Consider the following 27,569-nt stretch of genomic DNA (forward strand, 5'->3'; position numbering starts at 1 on the left):
AGATATCGGTTTTCGAAGTTCGAAATTCTACATTTCGAAATTTTTTTTTTTTTGTTAACGCGCTCAGCAAATTAAAAAAGTAAAAATGTGGTCGTGGTCCGCCCTTTTCCTTTATTTGAAGGGCTGAATTATTTTTTTAAAAATTTTAGTATAATAGCTGCATATCAAAATAAAGGCCATTTAACCACCTTCATAGCAATACTAAGATTTTTGATATGTGTAGCGAAAATTCGGAAATATCAGATTTTTCATATTTTCGAAGTTCTGACTTTACACCTCGTATAACAGCTGTTATACTAATGATAAGAAAATAGAGGGCACCTAACGACATCAGAAAAGGGTCCCTAAGTTCGAAATTAAATATTTCATTTCTGGTCCTTGTACAACAAATTTTTTTTGTTTTCTTTTTTTTTTTTTGAAAGATTTCTCGCATTCAAAATGATAAGTAGTATAATAATAATAAGTAACAGTTAAAACGAAAAAACACTGAAGACAGCACAACATCGAGCGCGGAAAATTTTTCCAAAATAACAAACACCCAATTGTATTTCTGTACTCACTTTAAAGCCGGCAATTTCGCCGAATGCTCTATATCATCCAAAGAGCTTTGTTGTTGCTGTAACTCTTGTGCAATCTTCATATATTCAGAATGCTTTGGCGTCAGCACCAACTTCGGATGATTGCAAACGTTTTGTAAATAACGCAAATCATGAAAAATATGTGCTTTCTTACTAATATTATCATCTTCACTCATATTTTCCAAACAATCTTTCAAGTGTGTATTCAAATGTGTACGACTAAAATCTTCATATAAGCGTTCTTGTAATGGACTTAATTCACATAGTAAATCTTGTGTAATTTTCGGTGGTAAATCTGTTAACACATCCTCTTTAACACGGCGCAACAAGAACGGCAATACTTGGCGATGCAACGCCTCCATTGCCAAAACTCCTGCTTCTTGTTCTTTTGAGGAACTCTTTGAATCGCGTGAAGCGAGTATAGGACGACAGTAGCGTGCAATAAATTGTTTTTCAGTACCCAAAAACCCGGGCATTAGAAAATCAAAAAGTGACCAAAGTTCAAGCACATTATTTTGTATTGGTGTGCCCGATAGGATAAGACGATGTTTGGCTTTAAGCATTTTAATTGCTTTTGAATTTTTTGTTTTACCATTTTTTATAATATGGCCCTCGTCCAGCACACAATAATTCCAATGTATTGTGCTAAAGAAATCTATATCCTTTCGTATTGTATCGTATGAGGTCACGACTAAATTACATGGACCAATATGGCAACGCAGCTTGTCACGTACAATGGGTAAGCCCACATAATGTAATGGGCGTAAAACTTTTGATTTCTCTAAGAATTTCTCTATTTCATAAACCCAATGACCGGTAAGTGTAGGTGGACAAATAACCAGGCTTGGCAATGGTCCATCTTTATCAACAAAACGTTGATAATGATCGCCAGCAAGTATGCAAATTGTTTGCAAAGTTTTACCTAAACCCATATCATCGCATAGAATGCCATGTAAATTATATTTATTTAAGAACCACAACCAATTAACACCGGCTTGCTGATATGAACGTAATTCTACGGTTAATGGCACTGGTACTTTATAGTCGGGTATACTCTTTGGCATGAAAAGGTAGTCAAGAAATTCACGATCACGTATCTTACGCTGCTGCAACTCTAACGATGGTATTTCACTCTTAATTGATTTGCTACGCGAATCTAACGGCATTAGCTGTATAAGCGTTGCAAAACAATGTGTGGAGAGTAAACGTACGGATTCATCTGGATCGCTCATGCAACCTGAAAAAAAATGTGAAATGAGAAAATTGATTTATAGTATTTTTTGAGTAATAGTGAGTAGCTTAGAAACTCACCCAATAATGGCACGACTAGAAGCACAATATAGGGTACAATACGCAATTGCAGCTTATCAACTACACGTTCAATAGCTTCTATGGCACCTTGACGCTGTATTACATTTTCGATTTTAACGAGCATACCGAGCAATATATCGAGCACAAAATGCATAGTGCGCACCAGATCGGTAGTGGCTAGCGCGGCAATACAACGAGCAACCATGTGACGAACCTGAAAGATTAAAAATTTTTGAAAAAAAAAAGAGTGTAACCAAAGATTTTAAAAATTATAAGATGGTACATTGTAGACTTGTAAAACTTTGTGGAATTTGTAAGACGGCTGCGAGAGGAGTTCACCATACTTTTTGCTACACTGTCCGCCTCCACATGGCTGATTTTTAAAGGCTGTATAACTCTGTAATTTATTTTGCCTTTGGAAAAATTACCTATTTGAAAATTAACTGGCTGAAAAATAGTGGCATAACAGCTTAAGTTAAATCAACAATTGAAATTCTCAGCCAAGCGATTTGTAAAAAAGGTAATTTGTCTATTTGTTTCTTACTTGCTCGATATAGGGTGTATTCGATCTGCACCAGTGTTACTTTTTATGACAGAGCATAACGTTCTTCAGCAAAATTTGAGCAGATGTGGCAATTTCGCGCGTTCGTTGAACGAAATGTTGACAATCTATAGATCATCACTACGAAATTAGCTACATTCCATGAACTAAGCAGCACTTTCGCAATACTACTTTTATTTATCTGCTCAAACACACCCATATTAATTGTGCATTAAATCTAAAATATAAAACTCAAAAATGACTCCGGTTGTTATGTCCGCAGCATTTATTTGGTTCAAAGTCACAGCCAATAATAGCCAAAGCCATAATAATTTACATGAGTCATCAATTCTTTCTCTGATTCAAAAGCTGAACTACCAGCGCTACCGTCATCAGCTCAGTGTCATCATTGCCAGTAGCGCCAATAACACCAAACTCGTGCCTGACACACAAAAATCGTTAGGCTTAATAGCGCATGTGAAATGTACTACGCACTCACTACTGAGTAGCGTCAAAAATTCGCTTGGAGTCATTGCGTCAATGAGCTACCATTGAGCTGGCACCGGCATTGGTGCTGGCGCCATGCAATTTACATCACTAAAATTGCGCGAATGCCCTGGCTTATGACTTTTTTTATCCAGATGGTGAAAACGAAGCAGGGGTAAAACGTATGGTGAATTCCTGTAGCAGCCGTCCCACTTTGTGGCAAATGAACGACTCTACAATGCGCCCTCTTATTAATTTACTCTCTTTGGTGTAACGTTTTAAATCTCGAACAATACTTCGTATTTTCTCATAGACAAAAGCCCAAGCCAAATTAAAGTTCTGCGACCACATTTTGGCCGATATCTCTTATATGGGTTGAAATATAGAAATTAAATATAACCAAATGAAAACGGATATGGTGAAAAAGTCGTATCTCGAAATTTTTTGTTTAAAAAGGTCTTATTTTCTTCTGAAATAATGTAGACGTAAACAGATTTAACCTGTTTTCATTGGGCTACTTGAGGACAGTGCGCTGAAACAACATCTAAGAGAGTAACATATCAAATATTCGGTTAAAATATTTTAACTGAAGATTTTTGAAAGGAAAGCCCATCTCGCATTTCATAAAAATACCGAAATTGATAAACTTTTAAATAGCTTCGCATCTCTAAAGGGCCAATTAAAATTTCTTAACCCTAACGCCATAGTCGTAACCATACCCATATCCATAACCATCTCCAATGTGATCGATTAATGGTGCCTTAACCTAAAAATCGTGAAGATTTCATAAAAATGAAGAAAACGCCAAAAATTACAAACACATTCTACAAAAAATAAGTCTCTTAGTCATAGCGTATCCAAAACAATGAATGAAGTCTACAAAAAGTTATTAAATTCACCAACTCAAATATTTTTAGGTTATGGATATGGGAAACCAAAAACCAATTGGTTGGCTATGGTATGGTTATGGAGTTAGCGTTATGGTATGGCACAATTAATCTATTACACTGATTTCCATAAAGTAGGTTCGATCAGCTGTTTTATCTGGTTATGGTTTTATGGTTATAAGTCACCATTAATTGGTGAAGGAAATAAATGTTGCACACGTCATTTGTAGATAGATGTACATAGACACATATTTCAGTTGCATGTGAGTATAAAGGCCGCGGCACAATGACATTTTGCATATAGATGCGTTTAGCACAAGGTTATCATTCCAATAACATCGCCACAATCAACCAAGATGTGCGTTTACTTGCTAACATACTTTCTAACATATTTTGTGTTCGATTGTTATATTGCAGTTTTTAATTGCGAAAAATGTCAGAAAATTTATCAACCAGTGGGAAAAAAATTTCACTTGCAACACCCTTAGCCAAAGCAAATGTCAAATTCTTCTTCTTACGATTTGCTTGCAACAAGATTTGGGAGTTGGCTACTTTTCCATTTCAGATGGCGCCGGTGTCGCTCATTCTACCGTTCTCCATAAAAATACGTGCAATCTACTCATAATGCATAAGCTTGTGTTAAACTCATCTACATATATTAAAAAAAAACTGCTTATGTGTCGGGCTTTAATGCGTATTGAAATTTAGGAGTACTAATTTTATGCGCAGCAATTTCAGAAAAGTAGATAAAGTTTAACGCTTAGCAGTCCATATACAGTTTAAGCGTAAACGTATATAGATGTAAAAAAAACACAGCTAATGTGATCCATATGGATCAATTTGTTGCATTTGCATGTTAAATTTTTATCGGTATCTGGATCACTGTTCATTGGAACGCGAGGAAAAGCATTTCAAATCTTTTTATAAAACAGATATTGTGAAATCGGGTATAACGTAATGGCCGCGTCACAATGGAATTTTTCATGTTCATGAGTTTTGATGCCAAAGCGAATATCGTCACAATCGCGCAAGATGGTGCGTATGTAATTATAAAAGAACTTCACACTTAGCAGCTTAAACTCATTTCGGAGTGCCTAGTCACATAAAAAAATTCTCGAAGCATTGATATAAACATTCCCACTATACTAGAAAAATTGTTTTGACGTATTTTGTCTACTATTCATTTGTTAAAATAAAGTTTTTAATTGTTAAATATATTAGAAAAGTAAGGAGGGGGAATAACTTCACTTGCAAAATCTGAAAACACTCATAGACAAAACAAATATCAAATTCTCCATCTTATGATTTGCTTGCAACAAAAGTTGGCTACTTTTGCATGCCAGATGGCACTAGTGATGCGCTATTTGTCACTCCCCATGCAAATACATGCAATCTACTCATCTGTCAGCGCATGATGCTGCATCAAAAATATTCAGCCCAATTCTAAACAAAAATTCCGTGCGAGTTTTTCCCTTCTCCCATTCCTGGTATTCTAAATAAAAATTCGTTGTGAGTTTTTTCACTTCTCCCTTTCCTCCTATTCTGAACAATGTTCGAAAAAGCGAAAACCGGTTATGGGAGAAAAGTAGGTATTATGAATGTGAGTGAGAGGGAGATTACACTTAAAGGAGATTGCATCAAAATAGTTAAAGTAAATTGGTTCTTTTAAGAAAGAACACTTATTTGAACAAATTTGTGCTAAAATATGTACATTCTACCACAATATACCTTATTTTAAGTACATCATAAGCAACGGAAGAGCTCTTGGTATATTTGATGCAGCCATCCAGAAATTGCGCAAGGATTTTTTAAGAAGGTTTAAATAGATTTTGGCGTATGACGAAAGACGAATTCAACTATACTTGTCCGCCAGAAAATTGCTTTCTGAATGGAAGCAGGCAACTCCGTCGGATTTGTGTTACCCCGCCGTCTTTTTCTTCTTATGCTCCTCTGTTGATGTTGCTGTGGCACCAATTCATTACTCATTTCAGTGAGTACCACATGAAATGCAATATTGTTCATTGTTTATATTTTATTGCAACAATAATTAAACTTTTAAATTTTTTAAACAAAATAAGAAATACACAACGAAATTTCAATTGACAAAACAGCTGTCTTCGAAAATTCGACATTCCTATTCCCCAATTATTGTTCCCCCCAGGAGAAGGAATTTTTCCGCGGGAATAAAAAAATCCGCGAGAACAAAATTCCAAGGGAATATTTAGAATTGGGCTGATTATGTGACAAGCCTTTAAGAGTTAGAACCCATAGGCTTAAATGTATGACCAGTGTATCAGCGCAGTAACAGTTAAGCGTAAAATAGTGATAGTGCAAAAGCGTACCAGCCTAAAAACGTAGTCGTTTAAGCGTTTAAGGGTGAAAGTGTTTCAATGTAATATCAGCGTTAGCGCAGTCTAGTGTAAAGTCTCCCAGCGTAAGTGTTTGGTGAGTTTTATCGCATTGGCGCAAGTACAAAGTAACGTATTCCGTAAAAACGTAACAATCATAACTATATTCAGGGTCGTAAACCTGAACATTTCGAGGATATTTTTGACTTCATTTCGTTATTATTTCTGTATTGTTGTTCCGCCTCAGGAGCGTTTTTTTAAATCTTTATAACTCTGAGTTTATTTTCCCCAAACACTTAAATTTTGACAGAAGGGTTTGTACATACAGATGAAAGTTCAAACAATTTTGGCTGAAAATCCAACGAAATTTTATTTTTTTATTTTCTTAATGCGGACGAAGCCGCATGTAATAGCTAGTACTGTCTAAATCGTCTTCTTTTTCTCCTTTTAACGATGAAAAGACTCCCCAAATGTTTTGGATAGTGTCGATGTTGATGGTTCTTTGCCGAATATACGTCCGGTACATTCCGGTAACAAGCATTATTAAGATACTAGCCCGACCATCTCGGGAACGATTTATTATGACCACGTTAAACCATCTATGTCTATAACTCATACATATCATATATATCATTTCTAATTGCTGTTTTTATATACGGGTCCCTTTTCACTCTTATTTGGAATCCCAATCTATAAATAAAGTTTTGGTTGTAAAGATGTAGATTCGGGATATTAGCGAGCTTTGGGCAATTTTTGTCGTAGTGCTTTCGTTTAGCTATATTTTATTAAAATAATTTGCTAAAAATAAACGATTGTGAGCACACAAAGAAATCTATTTGTACTATGGCACTATTGTGAATATTGACACTGCATTACCGGCAGTTGCTATTGTCCGCTATATGGCAGCACAAGCTTTTAATTGATTGGCGGTAGTTGCTATTGTACGATAGATGGCAGCGCAAGCTGTTTAATAGAACAGCTGATTTCTGTTGATATTTGATAAGAGACTTATATTGGTTGCGCAAGATGCGCACGGGTCAGGCTCGTCTATATATAAATACATTATACATAATTGTCTTATTCACTTACCGATTTCAGTGGATGTGAAATAAGAACAGCAAAATGTGGCAATAATTCAAATAAACGATTGATGACAACTTCCTTAGGCGTTGAATCATTTGCGAAATGCAAAAAATTAGGCGCTGCAATTTCAATTAGCTGCAATGATGTTAATAAATCATTTGTCTGTGTCAAATCGACCGTTTTATCGAATAACAGTTCCATATTTGGATTAACGCTTGTGAATTGTTCAATTTTAGCAAATAAAATTTGTTCGAAAACCGGTATCTTGGTAAAAATACTCGTATTGAAACTCATACAAATTTTTGTTATGGCACATGAGGCACCAATACGTTGAATGCGATTCTGTTTCAGTTCCTTGCAAGATGTAAAAGTAATAGATACGTGAATACAATTGGGGGAATGGGGGAAAAAATTAACTTACTTGCGAATTTTTTGCATTTGCACCATTTTCGTTAGATACAGTCGGTTCACCCATTGGCGGTCTGCCAGGACCCCGTGAGCCACTTGGAGCACTGCCACTACGATTTGCAGAGCTTCCACCCACTTGTGCATTAGTTTGCTGCAAATTCAACGTTAAAATTCCATAGTAAGCGCAATTGTTTGTGACTGTCGCTGAAGCAGGTAAAGCTGTCTGTTTTAGTGTTAATGGACTAATTATCTGAAAATAAGATAGAACACAAAGTATATATAAACGAGGTACTTAAGTATTTTTTTACGAAAATTCGAGTTCAGCTGTGTTCCACGGTGTATTTTTTACTTTCAACGTTAGAGGTTGTTAAAAAACGGCTGAATAACGGGTCTAAGGGTCGCACAGAATAAATTGAACTGTGGTAAATTTTAGCCTAAGGAGTACCAAACATTTTCCAAAGTTCAAATAAAATGGCGGTTGCCGTGGCGTGGCGGTAGCGAACTGCTTATCACACCCATGGTCCTTAGTTGAAGGCCCGGGAAAAGCGAAATCAAAATTCCTCGGAAGTGGTTTGGTAAACACTACGAGTTTGTTTCTGCTATGAAAAGCATCTCTGCCAAAATTCAAATGTTTGCAGATGCCGTACGGAGTCGTCCAAAAATCTCCTCGCAGATATATCGTGCCTTGTATTTATTTCTATTTATTTATTATACTCAGCTGAGCAGAGCTCATAGAGTATATTAATTTTGTTCGCATAACGGTAATCCGTAACGGCATAGACTAATGGAGATAGATATAGACTTCTATATATCAAAATGATCAGGGCGAAAAAAAAATGCATTTAGCCATGTCCGTCCGTCCGTCTGTCCGTTAACACGATAACTTGAGTAAATTTTGAGGTATCTTAATGAAATTTGGTATGTAAGTTCTTGGTCTTGTATCGAAAATTGCGAAAAACCGAAAAAATGCGATAATTCATTACCAAAGACGGATAAAGCGATGAAACTTGGTAGGTGGGTTGACCTTATGACTCAGAATAGAAAATTAGTATAATACAATGGGCGCGGCACCACCCACTTTTAAGAGAAGGTAATTTAAAAGTTTTGCGAGCTGTAATTTGGCAGTCGTTGAAGATATGATGAGGAAATTTGGCAGGAACGTTACTCCTATTACTATATGTGTTCTTAATAAAAATTAGGAAAATCGAATGACGAACACGCCCACTTTTTAAAAAAGAAAATTTCAAAATGGGCGTGGCTCCGCCCTTTTTCATTTAATTTGTCCAGAATACTTTTAATGCCGTAAGTCGAACAAAAATTTACACATCCTTGTGAAATTTGGTAAGGGCATAGCTTCTATGACGATAACTGTTTTCTGTGAAAATGGGCGAAATCGGTTAAAGCCATGCCCAGTTTTTATACACAGTCGACCGCCCGTCCTTCCGCTCGGCCATTAACACGATAACTTGAGCAAAAATCGATATATCTTTACTAAACTCAGTTCACGTACTTATCTGAACTCACTTTATCCTAGTATTAAAAATGGGCGAAATCCGACTATGACCATGCCCACTTTTTCGATACCGAAAATTTCGAAAAATGAAAAAAATGCCATAATTCTATACCAAATACGAAAAAAGGGATGAAACATGGTGATTGGATTCGTATTTTGACGCAAAATCAAACTTTACAAAAAACTTTGTAAAATAGGTGTGACACCTACCATATTAAGTAGAAGAAAATGAAAAAGTTCTGCAGGGCGAAATCAAAAGCCCTTGGAATCATGGCAGGAATACTGTTAGTGGTATTACATATATAAATAAATTAGCGGTACCCGACACCCTGGTCCACATTTTGGTCTATATCTCGAAAAGGCCTTCACATATACAACTAAGGGCCACTCCCTTTTAAATTATCATTAACACCTTTAATTTGATACCCATATCATACAAACACATTCCAGTCACCCCTGGTCCACCTTTATGACAATATCTCGAAAAGGCGTCCACCTATAGAACTAACACTTTCTAGTCACCCCTGGTCCACCTTTATGGCGATATCCCGAAATGTTGTCCACCTATAGAACTATGACCCACTCCCTTTTAATATACTCTTTAATATCTTCCATTTGATACCCATGTCATGCAAACACATTCTAGGGTTACCCTAGGTTCATTTTCCTACATGGTTGTTTTCCCTTATTTGACAAAGGGTGAAGGAAAATCGTTCCAAAAAACGTCACCCTTGGTCTAAAATTTGGTCGATATTTCCCAAACGTATGTGATATGGAATTAAAAACCCTACGAAACCAACGCAGCTAAGCTCTCAGCTAAGTATGTTATGTTCGGTTACACCCGAACTTAGCCTTCCTTACTTGTTTTTGTATGAATTTGGGCACCTGGGAATGGTCCTTAGGCACAGCTGGGTATAATAAATTTATCATATTTCATTTAAAAATTTAAGATATGAGCTGCTCTTGGTACTTACAATTTTAGGCGTAAACTGAGGATCGCTTTTAAGCAATGTACACAAATTTGTCAGTATTTTACTGTTAGGACTAGGATTTCTATCACACACCTGATGCATGAACTGCACCAGAAATTCTGCTGACAATTGTTGCAACAATTCGCACTCATCTCGTTTAATCGACTCCATGAGTGGTTTTACCACCGGATTCAATTTTTCTGGAAGGCATTGCATGCAAACAATAGCTCCTGCTAATGCTGCTTGAGCGCTAATATTATAAGCGCATTGTTCTGCTGATGTTTGTGCAAAAGAATTTTGCAAACCGCGCCTGCGTTCCTCAAGTGTTTCTAGCACCTTTGGTTTGAGGACGTAACGATTTAGACCCTCGGTCAGATTGGTCGCTATCGCTTCTATTTGATCCAATGTTAGTATACGTGCATTGTTAAAATCGTTTATGGGTATTTTGTATTGTTTTATTGTTGCAATGAGATCGTTTGCCTCCTGAAGAAGTCTGCCGAAAATAAAGAATTGTAAAGTTAAAGGGAGTTAAAGGGTTAAAGGGAGCAATTGAGGCGGTGATTGAAAATCAAAAGAAAAAAAAAGCTTACCTGGTAAATGAAACAGCTACTTCGTCATAGTATACATACTCCATAACACATGCGAGTAGTTTTTCGGACAATTTTGGCGCAGCCATACGCATCGTAGGATCTAGTTGTGCCCAAAAAGCAATTATTAAACCTGCATACAAGATTATACAAAAATTTAGTATAAGTTAGGTTAGGTTAGGTTAGGTTGCAAGGGCTGAGCTGGACACTATGGTAACAGCTCACTACTTAGGCCACCAATGGGCCCATTGTAATACCCTATACGGTCTCAAAGAGGACCCCTACTCTGCCTAAAGCGGGTCAGACCACTTCGTGGAATTTATATATTTTGCTAGAGCCTTGAATTCATATCTAGAGACCTCAACAAGGTCATATAGAAAAGGTTTACCAAGGATGGCCATCCTACGCCTACTAAGCGCTGGACAATGACAGAGAAGGTGCTGGACACTCTCCTCCTCTTCTGTACATCTGCAGCTGCGACAATAGTCGAAGGTCGTTGCCCCTTAGCCTGGATGTCTCACACGATGATATGGCTGATCATAGTCCATTTGCAATTCTTATAGTGCTTGTGTTCACACGAAGCCTGAAAGTGGCCATGGGTATACCTACCGAATCATTTTCCGGAAGGATATGCTCGGTGGTGCCTCGTCTGGCCAGCTCGTCTGCTCTGCAGTTGCCTTCAATATCCCTATGCCCAGGTACCCATATAAGGCTGATACTGAAGTTAAGAGATCTGCGACATTCAGTGACCGATTTTGCGTTGTCGACGAATGAGTCCAGGGCCTTTAATGCGGTCTGGCTGTCTGCGAAAATAAACACCCGTTTACCATCCTCAGGCATAGACCGAGATGATTCACAGCCCTGTGTATTACCAGCATTTCCGCTTGGTAAACACTACAGTGATCTGGTAGGCGAAAAGAGACCTCTAGACCCAGATCCGGTGAAAAGAGGCCTGCTCCCACCTTCCCGTCAAGCTTAGAACCATCCGTGAATATGTTGATGGCACCCGGTACCGTATGTTGTCTGGTATTCCAGTCTTGTCGCGATGGTATATATATACTATAGTTTTTAACGAAGACGTTCTTTGGCGTGCAGTAGTCAGTGCGCACCGGTATTGGGACTGGGGCGTTCGTGCCCAGGATTGTTGCGTGTCAACTAGATCCATTTGACCAGAGACCTGTTTCCCTTATGCGTAGAGCGGCGATGACCGCTACTTCCTTCGCCACCAGGTCAAGAGGTGGAAGGTATAGCATTGTGTTGAGTGCTTCAAACGGAGTGGAGCCGAGAGCACCGGTAAGGCAGAGCTCCGAACTCCGTTGCACCTTTTGAAGCATTTTAAGGTAGGCACTTTTAGCTAGTGCAGGCCACCAGACCAAGTTATTCATTAAAAAATATGTGAAGTTTTCGCTTTAGACATTTAAATATTTCTACTTACCACAAACAATACGCTGCAGTGCGGAGCGTGAATTTAAATATCCCAATAGCACTTTTGTATAACAGTCCATGGGCGATTCCATATTTGGCGTATATATCACACCAGGCGCGGGCTGTACGAGATACATAGAGAGCGCTCCTAACACACGCGCTGCTGTAACACGTGCTCGTACAACATTACGCTCACGAACATCTTGTGGTGTCGACTCATTGCCGCCAAGGAAATAGCGTTGAGCTGCTGCACTTAGTGAAGCGTTGTTTGCATCTAAATCATCTACAATACGTTGCGTGCGTTGATGTGATGCTACAGACGAATTTCCTTCTATTGTTGTATTTGATGAACTGCACTTTGTTTGATGTACAGCGGTTGTATGTATTAATATTGATGAATCAAAAGCGAGTCTTGTTGGTTGCATGGCTAAACAAATCCATGACGAAACAACAGGGCAGGCAGCATGCAGCAACGCTCCCAAATCAGCGTTACGCAAAAGATTTGCCCACACTTTTGTTGACATCTCTTGTATATCGGTGTGAGGTTCGACTAGAATACGTTCGTAAATAAAACGTAAGGCGTCTTGCAATAATTTCCAATTCCAATCTATGACGCCAAAATTTAAGTTCAATTTTTTTGAATCGAAGTTAATTGCAACTCCACAGCCCAAAGCGCTGCCATCTGATACACCCGCATCGTTGCCATTCTTATTATCAGGCATTGCGCTTGAGCTAGTGGTTGGGGTTGTAATAGCTTCTATTTTATCTTTATTGAGATTACTGCTTGTAAGTGTTTGAAGCGTTAGCAATGTAGACTTTCGCACCGAGCTGGTGCTATGCAATAGAAAAGGCCAAAGACGTGGTACTAGGGTCGCCATAGGTTCCATTCTGCAAAGAGTTGAAGAAAATTTAAATCTGTTAGAGGGACTGTATAAAAATGTTGCTAGCGCGCACAGAAGAAGCGAAAAGAAGGTTGAATTTATATTTTTTAGTCGCTGGTTTGAGTGAAATCTTTCTCTTTATTTGCTATTTTTCACTATTCTGAATTTTCAACTCTATATCTTTTTTCCTACCTATTTTACTTTCCCCTTTCTTTAAATTTATTTTTCTTTCCAAAACATTTATTTTTTTTATTTTTTTTATGTTATTGTTGTTGTTGTATTAGCGATAAAGACACTCCCCGAAAGTTTTGAGTTTGGGGAGTGTTATCAATATTGATGGTCCTTTGCCGGATATAGATGCGCTACGTTCAGGTAACAAGCACCCTGAAGGTACTAGCCCGATTATCTCGGGAACGATTAATATGACCACATTAAACCTTCTACGCCATCCCGGCGCCACCCGCTAGTTGTATGGGAACTTGCGGTCGCCAGAGTCTCGCCTGCTAAATATGTGTATGACGCTTTCATATTGTAACAGAATCCCCTCGCATAGATGACGTTGACAATTAGGTTGCGGGAGCTCTGAAGCTATAAAGCTTTGTATTGCCCTCATTGACCCCTTTTTCATGCCATTGCGGTAATAAGGGTTTTGTGCTCGGGTGTTCGCTTTTCCTCAAAACCCTTATATCTCTTCACTCTCTTCTCTAAAAATTGTCAAACATCTTTCCGTTCTCCATTCCCACACTTATCGTGAGCTTTCTTTTCTACGTTCTTCTCTTTCCTCAACAATGTTTTTTTCTCTTCTTTCTATCTCTCTCTTCCCTAATATGAGAGTTCAAAAATGTTTTTCTAATATTTTCTTCCTTCCTCTATTTAACTTTATTTCTGTCTTTCCTATTGTTTGTTGATATCTGTTTATTGTTATTTTAAGAGCTTTGTTTATATGTCTTCTCTCTTCCTCAATTCATCAGATCTCTTCACTTTCTCCAATTTAAGGACTCTCTCCACTCTACCTTCCTTCTATGTCACATGTCTCTCTATCTCTTTTCGGTTCTTCTCTCCCCTTAACAGCCTTCTTTCTAAGTTTCACTCCTGTTTCACTCTCTCTCTCTCTCTTTTCCCTAATATGAGAATTTAAAAATTGCTTTCGGACTGTCATTTCATCTTATTATCCTCCCCTCTATTTCTAGCTAGCCTTCTTTTCCAACATTTTTCGATATAATTTGTTTGGCTTTTTACTACCTTTATATTAAGTCCCTTTCATGTTTGTCCCCTCATTTCCATACGAATTTTTGACCCACGGAAGTCTTTTTCGGTAACTTCCCATTGAGCTAGACACTTGATACTTAGAACAAGTGAGAAAAATCCGCTAGGTGGCGCACGGATCGAGATATACAGAAAATTTATTTTAAAATAGAAATTTTGCGATCGATTTTTAACTAACTTCTCGGTGATACAAAGACTTGAAACTTAGCACAGAGTTTGCGAGTCGATGGCACTACAATTCGTGGAAAACAAAATGCCGCCAGGTGGCAGACGAATCGAGATAAACGAAAATCCCTGAAAACTTCCGGGCGAGCTAGAGACTTGAAACTTGGGCCGTGTGTCAGAACCCGGTGACAATGCAATATTTGATCCAAAAAAATTCGCTAGGTGGCGCATGGATCGAGATATTAAGAAAATTAGTTTTGATTTGGGAATCTTTCAATCCATTTTTAGCTAACTTCCCGGTGACCTACAGACTTGAAACTTGGCACACAGTTCGAAGCTTGGTGACAATAAAATGTACAGAAAACAAAATTCCGCTAGGTGGCGCGCTAAGTGAGATAACTACAAATCCTTGAAAAACGAGGGGAATCTTGCAGTCGATTTTTGAGTAACTTCCCGATGAGCTGGAGATATGAAACATGAGGCGTAAGGCAGAACCTGGTGACAATGCAATATTTTATCAAAAAAAATGCGCTAGGTGGCGCATGGATCGAGATATTAGGAAAATTAGTTTTAATTTGGGAATCTTCAACCCATTTTTAACTAACTTCCCGGTTACCTAGAGACTTGTAGGATAGCAAATAGTTCGAGACCCGGTGACAATACAATTTATAGAAAACAAAGTTACGATAGGTGGCGTGGTAATTCATTCATTCATTCATTTTTATTCATTATTGTCTTGTGCAATCTTAAATTTATACAATTCATAAAACAGAAGTATACTTATGTATATAAAATTTGCAAAAGATAACAGTTAATGGTGTTTAGTGTCCAAATAACAGGACAGAGGTAACTCCATTTCCTTATATAACTATATTTCTATGTTGAATATTGTGGGGTGCAATACAAAATCTATATAATGAAGTAAAAATAGTTACAGAAGTTGAAGAATTAAACAAATTCCAATTTACAAGTGTGCTTACTACGAAAGAATTATACAGAGGTAGTGAAAGATAAAAAATATAATGAAAATACTAGTAATTATATTAAATCGTTATACAATTTTTTAAATTTTTAAAAGGGAAACACTTTACGTAACAGGCCGCAACAGAACTTCTATATCATCATGATTCAAACAAAGGAGCCATAATTTCACCTCCTTTCAAGAAAACGGATAGTCTCCTAATGCCTTGTATAGCTTCAGGAAGCTTATTGAAAACCATGCAGGACACTATTGTGTAGAAGCTGCGAAACAGGGTGGTACGAGAAGCAGCAACTACAACATTTGAATTGAGATAACTACAAATCCCTGAAAAACGGGGGGAATCTTGCGATCGATTTTTGAGTAACTTGCCGGTGAGTTAGAGACTTGAAGCTTGGGCCGTGAGTCAGAACCCGGTGGCAATGCAACATTTGATCAAAAAAAATTCGCTAGGTGGCACGCGGATCGAGATAGTAAGAAAACAAGTTTTAGTTTGGGAATCTTTCAATCAATTTTTAACTAAATTCCCGGTTACCTAGAGTCTTGAAACTTTGCACTTAGTTAGAGGCCTGGTGACAATACAACTTATAGAAAAAAAGTTCCGCTAGGTGGCGCTTTAGTCAAGATAACTGCAAATACTTTAAGAACGGGGGAAATCTTGCGATCGATTTTTGAGTAACTTCCCCATGAGCTAGAGACATGAAGCTTGGGCCGTAAGTCAGAATCCGGTGAAAATGCAATATTTTATCAAAAAAATTCCGCTAGGTGGCGCATGTATCGAGATATTGAGAAAACTAGTTTTAAATTGGGAATCTTGCAATCGATTTTTAACTAACTTCTTGGATATCTATAGACTTGAAACCTGAAATATAATTTAAAACTTTGTGACAGTGCAATGTTTGATCAAAAAATTTGAGCTACGTAACGCACAAGTCGAACTATTTAGAATATTAGGCGATACCTTTATGGCTAGCCTCCTGAGTGTTGCAGGCGTTGTAGAATTCCACCTCGTTGAAGGCCCAACACAATGCACGTCCTTGCATACTTTAAGGCAAACGCGACTTTCACCACGATTCTTTTAGACTTTCAGGCGTATGCGAATTTCACCACGATTTACAGCTGTGCAAAATAAGTAGCAAACAAACGAGGTGGAATTATCTTGTTATGATGCGAGGTGGAATTTTGTTGTTTTCGCCAGTGTTGTCAGCGAAAATTCCACTAATTCTATTAAATATTGATATTTTGAACAAATAAATAAAGAAAAGAATTTTCACTTAGGAATTACTTAAATTACTAACCAAAGTTGCAATTGCCTTTTTGCCTAAAAAATTGCAAATAAAAAGATGATAAAAAATTTTAAGGACTATTTATATAAATGGACCAAAAAATAGAAGGCAATTTTTCTTTTAATACAGACATTGTCTTGTTGAGTTTTAACTAAAAAACTTTAACAATAGCTCGTGTAAAAGAATTTTGGGATTTCAAATTATAAAGGTAGAGCGTGTGTTTAAATTTTAAATAATCAATTAGTTAATCCCAAGTACATGGTTTGCCTTAAATTGAAAGATTGCACTCCACCACACAAAGATTGCACTTACCACACCGAAGATCCGGATTCACTTCCCGGGAAAATCAACATCAAAATTTTAGAAACAAGTTTTTTCAATTAGAAGAAAAATTTCCTAAGCGGGGTCGCTCCTCGGCAGTGTTTGGCAAGCACTCCGAATATATTTTTGCCATGAAAAGCTTCTCAGTGAAAACTCCCTTCCCGCCAATTTGTAGGAAAAATTAAAAAGGAACACGACGCAAATTGGCAGAGAAGCTCGGCCTTAAATCCGTTTGGAAGCTATCGCTACTTACATTTATTTATACTATTATACTCAGCTGAGCAGATTTCACAGAGTACATTAACCATTAACTTTGTTCGCATAACGGTACCCCGTAACCACATAAACTAATCGAGATAGATATAGACTTTATCAAAATGATCTGAGCGAAAAAAGAAATTGATTTAGCCATGTCCGTCCGTCCGTCCGTCCGTCTGTCTGTCCCTAAACACGATAACTTGAGTAAATTTTGAGGTATCTTAAGGAAATTTGGTATGTGGGTTCCTGGGCACTCATCTCAGATCACTATTTAAAATGAACGAAATCGGACTATAACCACGCTCACTTTTTCGATATCGAAAATTTCGAAAAACCGAAAAAGTGCGATAATTCATTACCAAAGACGGATAAAGCGATGAAACTTAGTAGGTGGGTTGACCTTATGATGCAAAATAGAAACTTAGTAAAATGTTGGACAATGGGAGTGGCACCGCCCACTTTTAAAAGAAGGTAATTTAAAAGGTTTGCAAGCTGTAATTTGGCAGTTGTTGAGGACTTCATGATGGAATTTGGCAGGAACGTTACTCCTATTACTATAATTGTGCTAAATAAAAATTTGCAAAATCGGATGAAAAAAATAAAAAAATTTAAGTCAAATTTTAACAAAAAAATTTAATATCTTTACAGTATATAAGTAGACTATGTGCAACAAAATACAAAAATAAAAGAGAATTTCAAAACGGGCGTGGCTCCGCCCTTTTTCATTTAATTTGTCTAGAATACTTTTAATGCCATAAGTCGAACAAAAATGTACAAATCCTTGTGAAATTTGGTAAGGGCATAGCTTCTATGACGATATCTGTTTGCTGTGAAAATGGGTGAAATCGGTTGAAGCTACGCCCAGTTTTTATACACAGTCGACCGTCTGTCCTTCCACTCGGCCGTTAACACGATAACTTGAGCAAAAATCGATATATCTTTACTAAACGCAGTTCACGTACTTATCTAAACTCAGTTTGGGCGAAATCCGACTATGACCACGCCCACTTTTTCGATATCGAAAATTTCGAAAAATGAAAAAAATGCCATAATTCTATACCAAATACGAAAAAGGGATGAAAAATGGTGATTGCTTTGGGTTTTTGACGCAAAATGTACATAACTTAAGAAAAAACTTTGTAAAATGGGTACCATATTAAGTAGAAGAAAATGAAAAAGTTCTGCAGGATGAAATCAAAAGCCCTTGGAAACATGGTAGGAATACTGTTAGTGGTATTACATATATGTATAAATAAATTAGCGGTACCCGACAGATGGTGTTCTGGGTCACCCTGGTCCACATTTTGGACGATATCTCGAAAACGCCTGGACATATACATCTAAGGGCCACTCCCTTTTAAAACCCCATTAATACCTTTAATTTGATACCCATATCGTACAAATACATTATAGTCATCCCTGGTCCACCTTTATGGCGATATCTCGAAAAGGCATCCACCTATAGAACTAAGGTCCACTCCCTTTTAAAATACTCATTAACACCTTTCATTTGATACGCATATCGTACAAACACATTCTAGAGTCACCCCGGTCCACCGTTATGGCGATATCTCGAAAAGGCCCACTCCCTTTTAAAATAATCTTTAATACCTTCCATTTGATACCAATGTCATACAAACACATTCCAGGGTTACCCTAGGTTCATTTTCCTACATGGTTATTTTCCCTCATTTTGTCTCCAAAGCTCTCAGCTGAGTATGTAATGTTCGGTTACACCCGAACTTAGCCTTCCTTACTTGTTTTCAATTAGGCTTAATGTTAGAGTCGCGCAAACAGTTTTGAAAAATAATTCGAAAACTTACTGTATCCAAAAACTGGCATCTGGCAAACATAGTATTGCAGCTAACAAGCCCATGTAGCTGTTACATGCACTTGTCAATTCGTCCTGATCTAGTAATAAATCCCATAACATTTTAACGATCGATGACACTTGTCCGGCGTTCAACAGCTTCGGTAGCCATGTTGCAATAGGTATTAAAGTTGATGCAGCAACAGCACCCACATCATCAACCGCATCGAATAAAGCCAACAAAATGTCGTTTATTGTTTGTGGAACATATATTGGTAATAAATCTTCGCGCACTACAAACACATATTTCAATCCCAATAAACCACCATGACGTACCTCCCATTCTTTTTGTTTCAACAATTTCACCAACAATTTAACAATCTGATGTACTTGCTCTGATTGCATTTCTTTAACAATTGTGCCTAACACTTGTGCACATGTTTCACGTACTGGCGCTACCACTTGATCCGAAATAAAATCACCGAAACGATCTAAGCAGAGTACGCAAAGCAAACGCAATGCAGCATCCTCCATCCAGAGATTGTGATTATGTTGCATTTCATCGCGTGTCATACCGATGGCTTTGCCAGCACCATTCGCCTGATTATTAATAAGTTCACGTAAAGCTGTTGCTGCTCCATGGCGTACTTCCCATCTTGGATTAAACAGATCTATATAGAGTCGTGCGCAAAAGTTTTCTAATGGCCAATAGAAAGCATCAATCCACATGCCAGTAGCATCCGGTACAGGATCTAATAATGTACACAAAAAATAAATTAATTAGATACTCGTACATGTTATAAAAATGTACTCACCATTTAAGGTGTAAAAAATCTCTTGGCGTTGCAGTGCATCTGTTTTTGACTTTTTTCGTTCCGGTTCATCAGTTACACTTGCACCATTTTTGCAGCTGCTACTATTGCTTCGACTCAAACTATTGCCGGTGGAACTGCCTTCGGTAGTGATTGTATTTGTGTTCTGTCGCGCTTTTCGCTTGGCTCGGTTCATTTCACGACAGCTTAGTTGTTGCCCATTGGATGGAATCAAATGCGAATTGGGCTTTATATTCAGAATGTCTTCGACGGGCACCTGTCGTAACAATATATTTTCTAAAGTAGTTTGATTGATTTTTGTGACATAAAGTATGCGTATGTTTTGAGTACCAAATCGTTTCATTAACTGCCTTGTTCCCACTCGCCGCTTGGAAAATAATTTTAGAAAGGAGGAGAAAGGAGTATTTCTTCTCCTCTCTAAATTTGTTTTCTTTCTATCTCATACTTGTTATATCTCTCACCGTTTCTACTTCTCGTTCGCTCCTCCTCTCTCTCTCTATTTATCTCCGTTAGGATCTTCTATCCTTTTTCATGCTTTAAAATAGTTTCTTTCTTACCTCCTTCTCACTATCCCACTATTCTCTCTACGGGTATACTTCCGGATTCTTCCTCCTCTCTCACTTTCTCCTTTTCCATTTTGTTATACCTTTAGTTTATTTTCTTCAATCTAGTTTCCTAAATCCCCCATACTTTTAGCTCTTCCTTTTCCACCTTTTAAGCTCGTTTGGAATCTCTTTTCTTTTCCCTATTTTCATTTATATATTTTGATTTTTTTCTCTATTTTTTGACATATTGCTGTATTAATTTTTATTAATTTTGTCTCCCTTGTTTTTTTTTTCTATCTATTCAGATCCCTACGCAGGCTTTTAATACTGTTTATTCACTTCCTATCACTTTCCTAATATTTTTTTGCGCCACTATGTTTGACTTTTCACCTTGTTGTTGTTGTTGTTGTAGCGATAAGGTTACTCCCCGAAGGCTTTGGGGAGGGTTATCGATGCGATGGTCCTTTGCCGGATACAGATCCGGTACTCTCCGGTAACACAGCACCATTAAGGTGCTGGACCGACCATCTCGGGAACGATTTATATGGCCACAGTAAACCCCGCCGCTCGAAGGTGAGGTTTACAATTGGGTTGGAGAAGCTATATATTGCGCTACACAACCTCTTGAATCCCACTTTTCACCTTTTACCCCCTTTCTTCAATATTTAAGAAAAAAAGGTTCTAATTTCATAACCTTTGTCGAGATTTCCCGTGGTTCTATATTTATAACTCTGTCGCAGCATTTCTTTGTCTTTTCACGTCTACTTTATCCTTTTATCTTCCTTATAAGTATCAATTTTTTCGTTTATCATATTTAAATCTCTAGTCTGCTTTTGTCATCATTTGTATATCTCACTTCACGATCTTTTGCTTTTTTCCTAAATTATATTTTTCTATCATTCCCTTTGGCTTTCTTTTTCCGTTTCCTATGTTAATTCGTTTCTTTATCTTTTTGTTTGTGTATTTCAGTGCTTTCCTGTCTCTCGTTTCTTTTATAAATCATTTGCTTAATCATATGATCTAGATAAAGATCGATCAACCAACTTCCTTGATCTTCGGCTTCCCACTCACGATGTATAATTTTTATTATCAAAATATAGCGCAATTTATAGATTCTCCAACCTTACCTACCCGTGGCGAATCCTCTTTCCTTAGCGGCCGAGGCTCTGGCGACGCCAAGTTCCTCATGGAACAAGGGGCGGGATGGCTTAGAAAGTTCAATGGGATCATATTAAATCGCTCCCAAGATAGTCGGGCTCGTACCTCAATGGTGCGTGTGACCGAAACGTACCGGATCTATATCCGGCAAAAGACCATCAACATCGATATTGAAATTTTCTACAAACAGAAAATTTGTGCATCTTTGTAGGATTGCTCATGAGCTTTACGAGCTTCATGCAGGCATCAACACCAGCATGTTAGCTGACTGGTTGACAACGCTACCGCACATAAATATTCCTTAAGGTCAACTGAATGGAAGGGCAGTACCCCACTACGTGGCAAACCCTCAAACCTCTTAATGGCAGTACTTGGGGAAAAGACAAAGAAACGCTCATTACCACTTGGCCAGCCGATTGCAAGCTACGCGGCCCCTATATGGTCGTCAAGCCTAAAAACTACTCACTGGAAGAAGCTACAGGCCTGCCAAAATACTGCTCTCAGAACCGCCACGGGCGTCCCCAGAACACCATCTACATAATGAAGCCAGAATACTCCCCATCAGGGAGAAAAATGAGATTCTAACCAAACAGTTCCTGTTGAATACCCAGAAACCTGGGCATCCCAACAGGCATCTGATTAATGGGCCAACACCGTCCAGGGGCTTAAGAGGTCATCTCCGTAAGTATTATGAGGAAATACGGCACCTGAGAACTCAGCCGCATGAAGCCAAAAAACACAAGCAGGTCCTCAGTGAACTCCACAAACAGGCGTCGGACCTTTATTCCGGGAATTGCCCGGTGAATCCAGTACTCAAAGTATAGTACCCAAAACTTGCGGAGGAGGAACGCGCACCCCCCAGGGAAACGCAAGGCACTCTAGCTCAACTTCGATATGGATACTGTAACAGGTTAAACTCTTACCTATCCAGAATCAACCCCGACATACAAAATGTATGCCCTGCTTGCAACGTGTCCCCACATGACACCATCCATCTCTTTAATTGTAATGTGGAACCAACGCCTCTAACACCCCTCTCATTATGGTCCACCCCTGTTGAAACAGCAAGTTTCCTTGGACTCCCGTTAGAGGACATTGATGACAATTTGTGATCGGCAACGTGGCAAACCCAGAAAATGACAATAACATACATATTATTGCCTTTATGCAATCCCACAGTCCATGCCCTTATACAAATCTTACAATCTATAAAAAGCTTGAGATAACGTCATGAAAAACGTGCAACTACTTAAATAATTTCGTACGTACATACATAAATATATGTATAAAAACAACAAGCATTCCCGCTTACCTTCTCCTCATTGGCATTGTATGCATTATTGGTGTTAGACATCATTACATCCTCATCTGTTATCATGTCGGTCAAATTAATGCCCAACTTCGAAGCTTGCGTCAGCCCTAATTTCTCATTAAGCAATGCTCGCTGTCGACTTAATCGTTCAGCAGTTGTGGTGCTAGCTACGCCACCACCACACGATGACGTTGCCGCTTCCGTTTCATTTAAATCAAATTCATTGCCCTCAGAACCGATAAGACGTGCGCCTTTATGCAAGATTTGCTCTAAATCGAATTCCGCAAACGATAATAAGCGTTCACGCTGTTGCTGTTGTTGTTGCAGTTGCTGCTGTTGAGCATCTCTACTGAAACTGTGTTCGCTTGAAATTGTAGCCGTAGTAGCTAAAGACTGGCAGCTGTCGTCTTCACCAACGCCGCCACCACTACCACCTACCCCCATTATGGAAGCAACAGCCAATTCATCTTCTCTTTCTCTCTCTTTTTTAATGGCCTCACGCTTTATGGCCGCATACAATTCTGGCGTCCATGCGGGAACATTTTGTAAAATTGCTTCAACCGCTTCGGCAGCAGCTATGCGTGTATCCCAAGACGTGCTGTGCAAATAACCGATAAGACGATTGAGCAGTGCATGTAATTCGTGCGGATACAATTTTTGCACTTCGCCAATCTGCTTCGCGGCAGCTCGACGTGTTATTGCTGAAGTGCCAGATTCGAGTAGAATAAAAAGACGATCCAACCTACAAAAAGAGAGGAAAAAATAAATAAGGTATATAAGAATTATAGTGTTGTTGAAAAAATTAGTAATAGCAACAAAATATAATATAGGTATGCATAGAAGCGTTCACAATAAATATCGGAGTCTTTTGTAAATTTGAGCAATGATGTGGCACTCCCCCTACAAGTCCCCCAGTGGGTTAGGGGATCAGAATATACCCGCGGTAGGTATGCCTGTAGTAAGAGGCGACTAAAATACCAGATTCAAGGGTATGTGTAGCGCAACCATTCAGGTTGCCAGCGCATTATATAGCTTTCCCAAACCCAATTGTCAACCTCACCTATCCGCGGCGAATCCTGTTTCACTAATAGATGAGCTCTTCATGGAACTTGTGGGTGGGGAGGGAGGGATGGCCTGAAGGTTTTACGTGGCCATATAAATCGTTCCCGAGATGGTCGGGCTAGCACCTTAATGGTGCTGTGTTACCGGAGCGTACCGGATCTGTATCCGGCAAAGGACCATCACATCGATAATACTCCCCAAAGCCTTCGGGGAGCAATCTTATCGCTACAACAACAACAACCCCCTAAAAGTCACGGCACCGGAAGGACTCAGATTTTAACCGACAGCATCTTTCGAAAACTTGCCGCCAGATTTCACACAAGCTGAATTGTGGACATTATTTTGAAGTTGCTCTAAATCATTTCATGTCGTTTCAGTTCAGTGGTAGTTTTTTTGTATATCTTCTCGTCTCTTGTGCATAAGAGTCCAATAACCAAAGGATATATGTATGTATACCCAATTATTAGTTTTAACTGGTAGAACCATATGTATTCCTTAAGAAATAACACTTCATTTAAGACGATAAGCTCCTTCGTTCTGCCAACTGGCGCCATCTGGTCACATCAAGGGAGTTTAAATCGCTTTCCACCTGGTCCTTCCAACGGAGTGGGGACCGCCCTCTTCCTCTACATCCATAGGCGGGTTCCGAAAGAAGCACTTTCTTTTCTCTCGAACACTTCCAGAGCCGCTACGTCTGATGTTGTCATGGTCCATGCTTCTGCACCATATAGCAGGACGGGTACGATAAGTGACTTGTAGAGCATGATTTTCGTTTGCCGAGAGAGGACTTTACTTTTCAATTACCTACCTAGTCCCAAGTAGCATTTATTGGCAAGAGTGATCGTTCGCTGGAGTTCAGAGCTGTTGTTGTTGTTAGTGTTAATGCTGGTTTCCCCTTCAATGTTGGTCGCCTTGTCGTGGAGAAGGGGCTTAAGTATCATGTTGGAATCTTCTCTGCGGAGGGATCCCAACACGAGACGAACTAAGAGGAAAGTCCCATATGTCCTACAGCGTCAACGGCGTGTTCAGAAGAACGCATCACTTGTCGCTGCAGGAGATGTGAGGATTGCCGCACCAACAACACCCAAGCCAAGGCGTTGAGGTACCCGTGCCGATGGCTGTGTGGTCAGTGGGTGTATACTGAAAGACTGCTCGCGAACGGTCCCCTCCGATGCCCGGGCAAGGTCGGTTGTATAAGTGCCTTACCCCCGGTATGCTGGCTCTGCCGGGGGTTGACTAACCACTCCATGCAAACTCGTGGGAACTGTGTGTCTAAAATAAATAAAAATAATAAAAAGGAGGGGGAGAAAGGGAGCATTCTGGGAACGCTCTCTAAAGACGATCTTCTAGCTAGCAGCCAGGAGAGCGTCAAAGAGGTCGGCCAGGGTACCAGCCATAGTACCCCTGTCGCACCCAGCCAAATCAATATCCAAACTCAAGATAGAAAGGGGAGCACACCAGCCAAAGTGGCTCCCAAGAGGTCGAAGAAGTCCTCAGGCACTCTGCTGCAAGCTAGGTATCTGAGGGCTCTCTTCATCCTCAAGAAGATAGCCAGTAATGAGGAAAAAGGTGAGGCTCACGAGCGGGGCGCCGAATATAAGGTGTGGTGCGAGGCAGTGGTCAAGGTGTACGAGACCACCCTCGCGCACAAGCCCGCAGTGAAGCCCCAAACAAGCAAACAACAACCAGCTCAAATACAGTCGGCGAAGCGCAACCGGTCACAAGAGGTGAACGAGCGCGACGTCAAGAAGGGGAGGTACACCAGGCAGACTAACGGTGCTTCTAAAAGTTAAATCCCGACAAGACGGACCTGCTTCTCTTCACGAGGAAGTACAAGCCACCTGCCTTCAGACTACCATTCCTAAACGGCCAGCAACTAACCCTGTCATCGAGTACCAAGTATCTGGGACTAACAATTGACTGCAAGTTGAATTGGAAAGTATGCATCGAAGAGCGGGTACGGAGTAAGTAAGAGCTACAATCTCACCAGCCTGCAAAAAGGTCAGCGCACTGCGTGTGTTGGTGCCATAGGGGCCGCATGCACTTGCCCCACAGCTGCTTTAGACCCCATTCTGCACCTGCTTCCGATCACTTGCATATACTTTGTACATCGTCACAAACCGCACTGAGACTCAAGGAGTCTGGGTGTTGGAAGGATACTCAGCAAGGGCATAGTAGTATCCTAAACAAACTTCCGGATGGTACATGTAGTACCGAGACAGATTACTACCCTCGCAAACTGAAGTTTGAGTACGGTTGTAATACCGCCATTCCAAGCAGGAACGAGTGGAAGAGAAACCCGGACATAAGGGTCGACGGCATCCAAATCTACACTGATGGAATCGGGAGTGGGGGTCGGAGTCTACTCTGAATGCCTAGATTTGTCTGCATCATTCAGACTCCCATCGCACTGCAGCGTGTTTCAAACAGAAATCCTCGCGATTTGGCAAGCCTGCAAATCACTGGAGGGCTTGATGTAGCTGGTAAAGTTTGCATCCTGTCGGATAGCCAAGCAGCGATAAAAGCACTTTCCTCGCCACACATTAACTCAAAATTAGTGTGGGCTTGTAAGCGACTCATATCCCAGTTATCCACCAATCTAGAACTATGCGTTATCTGGGTCCCGGGTCATAGGGGGATAGAGGATAACGAGAAGGCCGACGAGCTGGCACGCAGGGGCTCATCGGAGATGAACGAGGAAATAACCGAAGTAGGCATACCCTTAGCAGTAGCCAAGGGGAATATCCAAAGCTTCTACTTGAAGAAAGCACAAACAAAGTGGAATAACATCACCACCTCTGCAATATCAAAATCCATTTGGCCAACTATGATGGAAAGAGGACGAGAAGTCTTAGGAACAAATCCAGGGCCAACACACGCAAACTGATAGCAGTCTGCACCGGTCATTGGGCAGTAGGTACTGCGGAAAAAATTGGCATTCCGTATAACGACTACTGCAGAAGCTGCAAAGATCCAAATGACAGGGAGGCTGTAGAAAATTTTATGTGTAAATGCCCGGCTCTAGCTAGAGCCCGACTAAGGTTCCTTGGAACACCGTTTCTAGAAGACCTCAGAGGTTTGTCTGTTTTAGCAATCCCGAATATTCTTAATTTTATCAATAACTCTGGCTGGTTGTAATACATTGACCGTAACATTCCGTAGGTTTTTAGACGAGTTACATGGCATCAAAACGGCTTTAAATAGCTATTTGGCCGACCAGGGTCGCAGCCATTTCACCTACCTACCTACCTACCTACCTAATGCTGGTTCCTAAATAAACGAAGTATTTTACTCTTTCGAAATTATGGCTGCCAACAGTAGCGTGGTTCCCAAGGCGCATATGCACTGACTCTTTGCTCGACGACAGCAGGTACTTCGTTTTATCCTCATTCACCATCAAACCCATCTTTACCGTTCCTTTTTCCAGTTTGGAGTAAGCAGAACTAACGTTGCGGGTATTTAGTCCGATGATATCAATGACATCAGCATATGCCATCAATTGCACCCTTTTATAGAATATTGTTCCAGAGCGGTTATGTTCTGCAGCTAGTATAA

At 39.5% G+C, this 27,569-nt stretch overlaps 1 protein-coding gene across 3 annotated transcripts in view; it reads right to left on the bottom strand.

Moving 5' to 3' along the window:
- Hel89B (histone acetyltransferase 1) overlaps window positions 1-27,569 on the bottom strand; it is a 68,805-nt gene that overhangs the window by 3,975 nt on the left and 37,261 nt on the right. For all 3 annotated transcript variants that reach the window (XM_067789706.1, XM_067789713.1, XM_067789721.1), the window contains exons 3-12: window positions 22,953-23,694; window positions 19,920-20,193; window positions 19,118-19,856; window positions 12,149-13,026; window positions 10,717-10,846; window positions 10,130-10,619; window positions 7,656-7,892; window positions 7,241-7,588; window positions 1,890-2,103; window positions 561-1,815 (exon numbers count right to left, since the gene is read on the bottom strand). In XM_067789706.1, coding sequence (XP_067645807.1) covers window positions 561-1,815; window positions 1,890-2,103; window positions 7,241-7,588; window positions 7,656-7,892; window positions 10,130-10,619; window positions 10,717-10,846; window positions 12,149-13,026; window positions 19,118-19,856; window positions 19,920-20,193; window positions 22,953-23,694 — 5,307 coding nt within the window. The remainder of the gene's footprint in view (window positions 1-560; window positions 1,816-1,889; window positions 2,104-7,240; window positions 7,589-7,655; window positions 7,893-10,129; window positions 10,620-10,716; window positions 10,847-12,148; window positions 13,027-19,117; window positions 19,857-19,919; window positions 20,194-22,952; window positions 23,695-27,569) is intronic.

The sequence above is a fragment of the Eurosta solidaginis genome, chromosome 1, assembly GCF_040869045.1.
Source record: "Eurosta solidaginis isolate ZX-2024a chromosome 1, ASM4086904v1, whole genome shotgun sequence".
Lineage (NCBI taxonomy): Eukaryota > Metazoa > Arthropoda > Insecta > Diptera > Tephritidae > Eurosta > Eurosta solidaginis.